The sequence below is a fragment of the Microcaecilia unicolor genome, chromosome 5 (genome assembly GCF_901765095.1).
Source record: "Microcaecilia unicolor chromosome 5, aMicUni1.1, whole genome shotgun sequence".
Taxonomy (NCBI): domain Eukaryota; kingdom Metazoa; phylum Chordata; class Amphibia; order Gymnophiona; family Siphonopidae; genus Microcaecilia; species Microcaecilia unicolor.
This window is the reverse complement of record NC_044035.1, coordinates 21,214,423-21,226,600: the sequence shown is the minus strand read 5'-3', so window position 1 is coordinate 21,226,600 and position 12,178 is coordinate 21,214,423. Positions and strand designations below refer to the sequence as shown.

At 43.0% G+C, this 12,178-nt stretch overlaps 1 protein-coding gene across 1 annotated transcript in view; it reads left to right on the top strand.

Moving 5' to 3' along the window:
* Positions 1–12,178, top strand: part of TECTB (tectorin beta) — a 35,364-nt gene extending 23,186 nt beyond the window's left edge. Inside the window, exons 5-10 of the mRNA XM_030204714.1 lie at positions 230–333; positions 2,329–2,412; positions 6,043–6,205; positions 8,534–8,603; positions 11,980–12,012; positions 12,111–12,178. Of these exons, the coding sequence (XP_030060574.1) occupies positions 230–333; positions 2,329–2,412; positions 6,043–6,205; positions 8,534–8,603; positions 11,980–12,012; positions 12,111–12,178 (522 nt within the window). The remainder of the gene's footprint in view (positions 1–229; positions 334–2,328; positions 2,413–6,042; positions 6,206–8,533; positions 8,604–11,979; positions 12,013–12,110) is intronic.

The following is a 12,178-nucleotide window of genomic DNA, read 5'->3' as shown; positions in this document are numbered from 1 at the left end:
TCCAAAGAAAAGGATACATTTTTTTACCATTAACTCTTGTGAATTTATACCTTGGAAGTGTCCTTGAAACATACCATATCCTTTATTAAACCATTAGATATTTCAGTTTGGACATTCACAAAAATATTGGTGCTTCAAATATGTCGTTTCATAGGCCCAAATTTGAAAGAAAGTGTATGTACCTCTCATAACGCCTTTATAAACTAATCCTGTTTTCTTTTCTCAAAAGAATGGCAAGTTTTCTAACAAAAAGGAAGCTCCTTTTATAGTGGAAACATCAGAAATTGGTTCAGACGTGTTCGCTGGAGTTGAGGCGAAAGGATTGAGCAGCAGGTACTGTGTGGTCACTGGATGTAATGATAACAGGGCTTTGTCTCTTGAGAGCTAAGTTGGCACGTCTTTCTTTCTCTGATGAATTATGCTCCTGCTCACTATAACCATCTCTATATCACCTTACACTAGACCTGTATGGTAGAGATGGACCAAAGGAGAAATGAGAGATGGGAGTTAGAGAGGTTGGAGGCACAGAAAATGAATGAGAGAGATGGAGAAGCTATGGAATATGTGATGGAGAAGCAGTGGTATCAATTAAATCAGTGAATGGCTGACTCATTTCCCAATGTATTGTAACCATCTGGTCTGGGATCCAGGGGCTTAGCCAGACAACAGATTTTGGGTGGGCCTAGGCAAGAAGTGGGTGGGCACCAAGTGTTCTCCCCCCCTCCCAACCACCACCAGCTGGCGGGGGAAACGCTTCTTTCCAACTTGGCAGTCTGCAGCAGGCATGCGCTGAAACTTGAGCATGCGCAGGTGCCAGTATCGTGGAGAGTAGCGTTTTCGTTACCATCAGGAGGAAGTCTTCAGCTGGCCAAGCTTGGGATCCCCACCAGCTACTGCTAAATGTGTGCTTCAGTTGGGTGGGCCCCAGCCCACCTGTGGCTACACCACTGAAAGGAAGCAAGGAGAAAATGCACTGCTAGACATTAAAAAAACATGGAGATGCTTGTTTCTATTCCCAACAGACCCAAAGACGCTGAACAAAGCACACATCTAACATTTAATTAACAGATTTACGTTTGATAAGGGCGGGCTACAACAAAACGTTCAGAGAAAATACAGTAAACAACTATAAATAATGAAAGAACTCAAAAACAGCTCCTTGTTCGTTACGTACTTTTAAAGCACGATAACTTTCACCACAGGATGGAGAAGTTACCCTAGCTGAACTGGCTGTTAATCTTATCGAAAATAAATGGCACCTCAGGTTTAATGAGTGATTCGCTGAACGCACAAACCGGCACAATCTACCCACGTTTATTTTTTCCATGGCATTTCCGGCCTCTCCAAGGGCACAGGGTACAGTTCCCTACCATCCTCCTGACCCAGGCAGCAGCACAGAGGTATCCTGGACTCTGTCCCTTGTGTCACCCTCTTTTCCCAGATTTCCAGCCTTATCTCACTCCGATCCGATATTTTTTGGCATAGATCAGTATCATTGCCTAGAAAAAAAACCGAAAGGTGCACCTTATGTTTTGTAATGTTTTAATTATGATTATGTATGTATTATTGTAATCTGCCTAGGAAGTTAGGTGGAATTTAATGGCCTTTTTTACCAAACCGTGCTAGCGATTCCCCCACAGTAATGCTGATGAAGCCTATTGTGACTCTGGGCAAGTCACTTAACCCTCCATTGCCACTGGTACAAAATAAGTACCTGAATATATGTAAACCGCTTTGAATGTAGTTGCAAAAACCTCAGAAAGGCGGTATATCAAGTCCCATTTCCCTTTCCCTATTTGAGATTCTACATGGAATGTTAATGTTGCTATTTCACTAGCAACATTCCATGTAGAAGCCTGCCCTTGCAGATCAGCAATGCGACCACGCAGGCTTCTGTTTCTGTGAGTCTGACGTCTTGCACGTATGTGCAGGACATCAGACTCACAGAAGCAGAAGCCTGAGCGGCCGCGTTGCTGATCTGCAAGGGCAGGCTTCTAGATGGACTGTTGCTAGTGGAGGAGTAGCCTAGTGGTTAGTGCAGTGGACTTTGATCCTGGGGAACTGGGTTCAATTCCCACTGCAGCTCCTTGTGACTCTGGGCAAGTCACTTAACCCTCCATTCCCCCAGGTACAAAATAAGTACCTGAATATATGTAAACCGCTTTGAATTTAGTTGCAAAAACCACAGAAAGGTGGTATATCAAGTCCCCTTTCCCTATTCAAAGTGAATGGGCTTTATTGACATTGCCGTGCCAGGAATTGCTAGTGAAGTTTAGGCAAAAGGGCCCTAAATATATGAAATAAATAAATAAGATTAATTTGTTGCAGGTTTAAGGTGGTTTTAAGCTACTGCTGGGCGACTCCTTCATCTGAGTACTCCTATCAAATCCAGTGGCACCTTATCAATAAAGGGTGTGTATTGTTTCTCGAAGACAAAATGATGGCACTAACTTTTACACTTGGAGGACATCACAAGCAAAATATACAAAGCTATCATATTATATTTCAGCATATTCAATTTGGGAATGTAAGGGGGGAAATCAAGTAATTCTAGTGTCATCTGCTGCCTGTCTCATCTTCCGCCAGGGTCGCTTTACTCATACTACCCCTCTCCTCAAGACCCTTCACTGGCTCCCTATCCGTTTTCGCATCCTGTTCAAACTTCTTCTACTAACCTATAAATGTATTCACTCTGCTGCTCCCCAGTATCTCTCCACACTCGTCCTTCCCTACACCCCTTCCCGTGCACTCCGCTCCATGGATAAATCCTTCTTAACTGTTCCCTTCTCCACTACTGCCAACTCCAGACTTCGCGCCTTCTGTCTCGCTGCACCCTACGCCTGGAATAAACTTCCTGAGCCCCTACGTCTTGCCCCATCCTTGGCCACCTTTAAATCTAGACTGAAAACCCACCTCTTTAACATTGCTTTTGACTCGTAACCACTCGCCTCCACCTACCCTCCTCTCCTCCTTCCTGTACACATTAATTGATTTGATTTGCTTACTTTATTTATTTTTTGTCTATTAGATTGTAAGCTCTTTGAGCAGGGACTGTCTTTCTTCTATGTTTGTGCAGCGCTGCGTATGCCTTGTAGTGCTATAGAAGTGATAAATAGTAGGTTAGTAGTCTCTTGTAACCAGAGCTAATATTGTGATGTCATAATGCCTCAGGCCACCAATAAGAGCCAACCTCATCAGTGATGTCACAATGGCTTGATTGTCCTATACTTGGCTCACTTTTATTACATAGCTCTTTGAGCAGGGACTGTCTTTCTTCTATGTTTGTGCAGCGCTGCGAACGCCTTGTAGCGCTATAGAAATGCTAAATAGTAGTAGTAGTAGTAGACTCCACTGACAAAAATATCTTTGTTAGGATTTCAGTCTTGTCAACTTTGGTAGAACATGATAATTTCCCCTCAGATCCAATGGAGAAATGCATTGGATTTTTACCTGTAGAATTGAAGAAATTCAACAGTTTTGATCTTAGATTTTCAATTAATTCCACAGTGGATCCATCAATTCCATGCAGCCAGCTTCAGATTAAAAAAACAAATTGCAAAACAGATCCGGAAAATTTGCTTCAAAAGGTTCATCCTATAGTGGTCTAGAGCCTTAATATTCTTTTTCTTTTTCAATTAGTTTCCTAATGGAATTTGCTTATTTCAGGCTATGGTGTACAAGAGTTTCTCTTGATTTGTAAATTTGAAACTTATTGAAACAAAAACAAAACAAAGGTTCATCTAACAAGGTAATGAGCCTTTTAAGCTCTTTCCAGGTTCAAAGGCTTGTTCTAGGGTTGCAAACTGGCCAGTTTTGAGCCTGCCCCACCAGTTTTTAAAAAGGCCAGGCCAGCTGCCGGCTGACCCCTGCCCACAGTCCCTCATTCTTCCTCTCCTGGGTCCAGCCAGCGTGCCTCACCTTCTCTCCACCTCCATGGTCCCAGGTCCAGAGCCTCTTCTTCACACCCCCACCCCCACCCCCCAAGTCCTCTGAACTTGCCTCAATTGCTAGCAGTGGCAGCATTGAAGTCTTCCCTCCGCTGGGTCCTGCCCATGTGGAGACAGGAAGTTACCTCACAGAAGGCGGGACCTGGCAGAGGGAAGGCCATGATGCCGGACAAAGCAGTCTGCCTTAATTGCTGTCGCCAGTGATCAAGGCAAGTTTAGAGTTGCCAACTTTTTGACAGAGAAAAACCTGACACCTGCCCTACTCCATGCCCCTCCGTTGCCTTACCAATGCCCCTTCATATCTCCATTACTGGTCTGTGGTTCTTTGTTGCATGTTTGTTGAGGGTCTGTCAGTGTTTTGCATGTGTGAGCAAGATGCTTGCTGCCTTTTCATAGATCTTTGAGTCCTGGGAGTTGGAGCTTTTATAGTATGTTAAGGCTCTGAATGTGTTTTTGCATGAGTTTGTGTTCAGTGTTTTGCAGTGGAGGAATTGTATGTTGGCCTTACTGAGGCGACATCAAAACTTTAATTTAACTTTAGTTCGTCATAACATCAGACAGGATTTGTGAAATAATCACAGAACGTACATTCAGATGTCATTTGTTTTTCTGAGATGGCAACCCTAATGCGGACAGTTGGTTGTAGAGGGGAGGGTGAGGGACAGGAGCTACAGTAGGTGTAGCAAGGGATGGGGTGGGGCATGGGGTAGGACAATGGAAAGGCATGGGTGAGGCAAGAGAGGACCATGGAGCAGGGCACTTGTTGAGTTTTTCTCTGACAAAACGTTGGCAACCCTAGCTTGTTCAGCCAACCCAACATCACACAATGAGACATTCATCCCCTATCCCATGCCCCCAAGATTTTAATTTACCTGAAAATGTGAGAAAGGGATTTTAGTTATTAAAACACACAGAGGGGGGCAAATAAAAAGCAACAGAACTGAAGACGGCATGAGATAAGCACAGAAGATCTCGCCTAGCTGCAAGGAAATGAAGGGGAAACAGGAGATCAGTTGGGACCTAGGGCATTGCAGCAAGAAGTAAATTGGGCCCTCAAGATAGTTCTTTTGATTTTAGTTATATTGTGGTTATTGTTTAGGATTTTTTGTTGCTTGAGATGTATTTTATTATGTTAATGATGTGATCTTAAGAAATAACATACATAGGGCTCTGTTTACTGAGTGCGCTAGCGTTTTTAGCGCGTGCACAAAATTAGCGCACGCTAACTGTGTAGGCACCCATAGGAATATTGTGGGCGCCTACACAGTTAGCATGCACTAAAAGCAGTAACGTGCCTCTACTGCAGCTTAGTAAACTGGGCCCTTAGATAAGCACAAAGGATTCCTATATGGCAAAAGAATGGAATCACAACAACTTGGCAATGCTTAATCGGCAAATCCAGTAGTTGGGAACTAAGGCTAGTGCAGGGCAGACTTCTATAGCCTGTGTTCTGATCATGGCTAGATAGGTCTTATTGGGCTGGAGCAGACTTCGACAGCAACTCCAGTGCTAGACAGACTACGGTCTGTGCCCTGAAAATGGCAAGGTCAGTTCAAGATCACATATGCATATGTTATCATATCATAGGCTAGGAATTTATCTTGTTGGGCAGACTAGATAACCATGAAGGTCTGTATCTGCCGTCACCTACTATATTACTAAATATGTTGGTCGGACCAAAAGGTACATCAAACCCGTGTCCTGTGTCTAGCAGTGGGCAATCCAGGTCACAAGTACCAGGCAGGATCCTACAAAGTAGCTAAGATTCCAGGCTCCCTCTCCCCCCCCCCCCCCCCCCCCCCACCCCCAGTAGTGGCTTCCCCCAAGTTCTACCTTCACAACAGTTTGTGTGCTTTTCCTCCAGGAACTTGTACACACCTTTTTGTAACCCCAGCTACACTAACTGATTTTACCACACTGTCTGGCAATGAATTCCAGCACTTAATTATGTTTGTTACATTTTGTGACGATATTTACAATTTCTTATGTTTTGCGATTTGCTAAAGATAATTCATGCATTGACAGAATATAAATGTTTTAAGACAAATTAAGTACTTTTTGTTTCTTTGCTGCTCTTATGGCCTGCATGTTGCAGGTGCCCAACCGATGACTCCATCCTGGTGTATGAAAACGGGAAAAACAACAAAGCGACTTTTCAATTCAATGCCTTCCGCTTCCACAACGTCCCTAGATTATCCAAGGTCTGGCTTCACTGTGACACCTACGTCTGTGACAGTGAAAAGTTTGCATGTCCTGTGGTAAGTTGCATTGAGTTCTTTTCTTTGTCCCTGACTTGAGTCAGTAATTCCATACAGGAAGCCTTAAATAACTTGCCCTTCATGTTAAGAAATCACCGACATCCCTGGAGCAGGGGTGAACAGGTCATCAGTACAACAGGTCAGTGCCCGAGGGCCTAAAGGAGTAGGGGACCCAAACACCCCTAGCTTCCATCTAATTTAGTCACTTTTGATAGGTGGTTAGGGGCCCATGACCCTTATTACCCAAGGGTCCAGATCACTATCAGTCTGCCCCTGCCCTGAAGTCTTCTAAATGGAAAGACAAAAAAGCAGATCAATCAAAAAAATGGTTTATTAAATGACATCCAAGTAAACAAATCAGCCTGACACTGGCCATGTTTCGCCCAACAGGGCTGCGTCAGGGGCTATAAAACAAATAACATAACATTTGAAAACCACAATTAAAATTATATATTTTAAAACTATTTTAAAACATATATTATGTAACATAATATATTTTTTTAGTTACATAATATATGTTTTAAAATAGTTTTTAAATATATAATATATCATTTTAATTGTGGTTTTCAAATGTTATGTTATTTGTTTTATAGCCCCTGACGCAGCCCTGTTGGGTGAAACACGGCCAGTGTCGGGCTGATTTGTTTATTTGGTTGTCATTCAATAAACCATTTTTTATGATTGATCTGCTTTTTCGTCTTTCCATCTTGGAGTTTGCAGATCGTTTGCCTTGCTGTTTTCCTGAAGTCTTCTAAGCAACAACCTTAAGGCTCCTTTTACCCAGCTTGTTCATTAATGTTTGCATTAATTCCCTGTTAACCAGTTAGCGCACGCGAATATGAACGCGCTACCAGTGCATATGCATTATGGATATCCTGAAAACCTGACTGGCTGGGGTGCCTCCAGGACCAGGTTTGGGAACCACTGGCCTAAGTGTTTCTGCGCAGATTTGCAAAGGAGCATGGTCATTAGCGAGGCATGGGTTGGTCAGAGGCGTTCCCTTACAGTGCACGTATTTTTATTTATTTATTTATTGCATTTCTATCCCACATTTTCCCACCTTTTTGCAGGCTCAATGTGGCTTACAATGTGTTGTTATCAGTAGATAGTGGATTAGGAGATAGCTATTAGTGTTACATAGAAAGTAGTATCTTCGCAAATCAAGCAAGTATGAGTAACATAGTAACATAGTAGATGACGGCAGAAAAAGACCTGCACGGTCCATCCAGTCTGCCCAACAAGACAACTCATGTGTGCTACTTTTGTGTATACCCTACTTTGATTTGTACCTGTGCTCTTCAGGGCACAGACCGTATAAGTCTGCCCAGCACTAGCCCCACCTCCCAACCACCGGCTCTGGCATAGACCGTATAAGTCTGCCCAGCGCTATCCCTGCCTCCCAACCTCCAGTCCCGCCTCCCACCACTGGCTCTGGCACAGACCGTATAAGTCTGCCCCGCACTATCCCCGCCTCCCAACCTCCAGCCCCGCCTCCCACTACCGGCTCTGCTATCCAATCTCGGTTAAGCTCCTGAGGATCCTTTCCTTCTGAACAGGATTCCTTTATGATTATCCCACGCATGTTTGAAATCCGTTACCGTTTTCCTCTCCACCACCTCCCGCGGGAGGGCATTAATAATAATAGGTAAGGTGGAGATACCATAGGAAATAATGAGATCGAAGTTCAATCAAGTGGTTATAAGCAAGAACATTGTTGATGGTAGGTAAGGTTGCAGTGTATTATATTTCTAGTTGTTGCTCTTATTGGTATGCTTTGTCGAATAGGTAGGTCTTCAGGGATTTGCGAAAGTTAGTTATTGTTATAGAATTAGGAGGATCCACACCCAACTTGCACTCCGGGCTTTACACCTGGTTTAAGTTAGTGTAACTCCTCGTACTAAAAGTTGAGCGTGGATACCAGCCAAGGTATTTGCAGCGGCAGGGAGCGACGAAGCGGCGGTACACTAAAATGTGTCCCCCCACCTCGGGCTCTGGCCCCCTCCCACTGCGATGTCTGGCTACGCCCCTGTCAGGCTACCAGGCTAAACTAATTTTAATTTTGTCTCATGTGCATCCGTGCAATTGTAGCTGCCATTTCTCTATCTTAAAAAGCAGGACTTCATATCCTTTGATGAACTGACCAAAAAACTAGACTTATTTAGGTGAAATCATCAGTCAACCGAAGGACTGTAACGTGTCCATTGCACTGGACAATTAATCCTAAACTGAATTCTTGGTCAGGAACAGTCAGTGCTTCGTTCACAGGGAGTTCAGCTGCCTTTATTCTCCACAACTTTATGCGTCAATAACCAGTGTTTCTCTTCTCAGACATGTGGAAAACGCCAACAGCATTCGGAGCGAACAGGAGGGGTTCTAGTGGCAGAAATTTCACTTCACGGTAATCCCTGCAGATTTCCATCTTAATACTCAATTCTTGTTTTCAAGGAATGTTGCACATGTTACAGTACAAAGGTGATGATAGTATTCATTCTGAAACAGAAGCCAGCTAGGTTATTATCAGAGCACACCATTTCTCTGAAATAGTGAGGGGCATTTTCGATATGAAGTCTGAACCCAATTTTGGCCATTTTGCTGAAAACATGCAAAAATCAAGTGGCGAACCTAGTGATTTTTGAACCAGAAAAAAGGTCTATCTTTTTGGGGGTTTTTTGAAAATGGGCATTTAGTAGATGTTTTTGTGCTCAGTGTGTCTATCTTTTTGGACCATTTTTGAAAAAAAAAAAAAAAAAAAAGTCCTACGGGAAAACGCACAAAAACAAGCCATTGGGATGTATTGGGGGGCAGTATTCTTAGTAGACTAACCACACAGACATCCCAGCAGAGCAGTGGGGCATCCTAGGGGACTTCACATAAAAGTCCCAGGTATACATCTCACTGTTACCCCCTTATATTGTAGGGTGAGCCCTCCAAAACCCACCAAAAACCCACTATACCCAACTGTATACCACTACACTAACCCTTTTGGCTGTAAGTGTCACCTATATGTGGGCACATAAGGTCCTTGGTGGGTTCCGGAAGGTTAACTCTTTCCACGACAAATATGTGTAAACCTGGCTACGCTTCTGGTTATGATATGAGGTGTACCTGGGACCTTTTATGTCAAGTTCACTGCAGTGCCCCCCTAGGCTGCTCCATTACTCTGCTGGGATGTCTGTGTGGCCAGTCTAGTGAGACTGCTGGCCCCCCAGACATCTCAATGGCTTGTTTTTGTGCGTTTTTCCCTTGGATGTTTCTGGTTGCTCTCGAGTGGAGGAGTGGCCAAGTGGTTAGAGCACTGGTCTTGCAATCCAGAGGTGGCCGGTTCAAATCCCACTGCTCCTCTTTGTGATCTTGGGCAAGTCACTTAACCCTCCCATTGTCTCAGGTACAAACTTAGATTGGGAACCCTCATGGGACAGAGAAATATTCAAAGTACCTGAATGTAATTCACCTTGAGCTACTACTGAAAAAGGTGTGAGCAAAATCTAAATAAATATTGAAGATTCTACATGGAATGTTGCTATTATTGGTGATTCTACATGGAATGTTGGTACTATTTGAAATTCCGTTGCTACTATTGGAGATTCTACATGGAATATTAATGTTGCTATTCCACTAGCTCATCCAAAACCAGGAAAACATAAGCCTACCATTAGAATTGGACTTAGAATCAATATTTGTTAAAGAGCACCCGCAGATATTCCCACTCTAGTTAGCACACAGTATCTCTCTGTAGCTTAGTGGTGTAGCACTTCATTCATCGGGTTGCTCTACTTTTTTTGTTTTTTTAGAAACATTATATCCCAATTAAAGTGCTATCAGACTGGTGCCAATATTTTTATATATATTTTTTTTCTTATAAAGAATTCTTATACCCCACCAGTCCAAAATACGTGCTCACTGCCTCATTGATTGATACTATTGTTTCAACATATATAATGATGTAAGGCAGGCTACTATTTAAAATAAGCAATAACTTACCTGAGTCATGCATCTGGAGCTTCTTATAATGGCTGCATCGTTGACACTATATATATCTTCTTCCTTCGCCTTCCCCTGAACACGCCCGACACCGCGGGTTTCACTCTTCTTTCTTCAGGGACTAGGGTTAAGGCGGCCTTCTGCTCCTCTTTATTTCCAACACCAGCCTGGACGTCTAGCCCCGTCTTTGGCCGTTTTCAAGTCCAGGCTAAAAGCCCACCTCTTTGCCACTGTTTTTGACTCCTAACTACTACTCACTTGCCCTGTACCCCACCTCTTTAGTTCCCTTACCTCTTAATTGTTCTGTTTACCTGTATTACTTAGATTGTGAGCTCTTTGAACAGGGACTGTCTTTTCATGTATGATGTACAGCGCTGCGTATGCCTTGTAGCGCTATAGAAGTGATAAGTAGTAGTAGTAGTAACGTAGAAGCCTGCTCTTGCAGATCAGCAACGCAGCCGTGCAGGCTTCTGTTTCTGTGAGTCTGACGTCCTGCACGCCTGCGCAGCCGCATTGGTAATCTGCAAGGGGCAGGCTTCTACATGGAATGTTGCTAGTGGAGGAGTAGCCTAGTGGTTAGTGCATGGGATGTTGTTACTATTTGAGATTCTGGAATGTTGCTATTACTTGAGATTCTACATGGAATGCTGCTATTCCACTAGCAACATTCCATCTTTAGATTGTGAGCTCTTTGAACAGGGACTGTCTTTTCATGTATGATGTACAGCGCTGCGTATGCCTTGTAGCGCTATAGAAGTGATAAGTAGTAGTAGAATATTGCACTTAACTGGCTATGTTTTCACCTGCTCCATATACCTTGGAAATTCAATGCTGTTGCTCGAACACGGCCCAGCATTGAATTTCCAGGGTCTGGGATAATGCTGGCAGTGGTCAGCAAAACACTGACGACAGCTGGCTGAATATTGGGCCTTTTGGTTCTTCTTAATTGGGTCTGTACTGGTGACACTGAAGCAGGTGAAAGGCTTCCTACCTCCGTGCCAGTCTACTGATCCACTTTTCTCCCTCACTGATGATAGTATCTCTACAGGTCTTTTTCTGCCATCACCTACTATGTTTCTATGTATATTTAGAGAAATTACTCTGTTTCATAAGTGTGGCAGCTGATAATATATACTCTCCTGGTGAAAACAAGGAGGACATGGCTGATGCCTATCCGACAGAATGTGCAGAAGTTGATAGTCATGAACGTTACGCTGTTCTTTCAAATGGAGGCCTTTTCCTCCTGGAACTGCTGGATATAGTTTATATGGATAGATAGAGAGATAGAGGGAAACTGGTTGTTTTCTCAGCAGTTGTAAATCTGGTAAGAAGACCCGTGTTTGATTTTATAGTAAACACTTTCCATATGTTATGACACGAAAATCAAGATGCTACAAGATTTTTTTTTTCCCAACCCAAGTGTAGAAAAGACGGAAGGATCCACACCACAACACTTGGGTTGGGCATTTGACCTTTATAATGGGTCATTCCACAGAAGGACTTTGGAGTGACTTGTTGTAAGGGTTGGATGTTTAGGCTGGGTGTGCCAGGGACGGAGAGATTTATACTACAGCTGATTTAATCAATCTGATAAAGAGGACAACGTCGGACATTATCTGTTTGGTATTTTTGGAGTTTGTATTTTCTGTATATTTTTGTATTGGTATTTATTGTATTTATTGTTTGAAAAAGTTGAATGATAAAATATGCAAATTGAAAAAAAAATGCTACAAGATTAGAACCACGGTTATTACTTATTTAATTTAACAATTTAATTTATTTATTTTTATTAGGTAAAGGCCTGTCAGGTCGCCATAGCTGCTCAGGTAAGAGTAAAGCAAGGAAAGAGAGCGGCCTCTTCAAATCCAAAATAACTCGAAACCGTTTTGAAGGATTTCACTTTTTTCCCTTGTTTGGTTCTCAGATGTTCTCTACCGTCTGCTCTTCATGGTGGGAATCTACGCAGCAGTATTTTACAGCAGAATGCTCTAG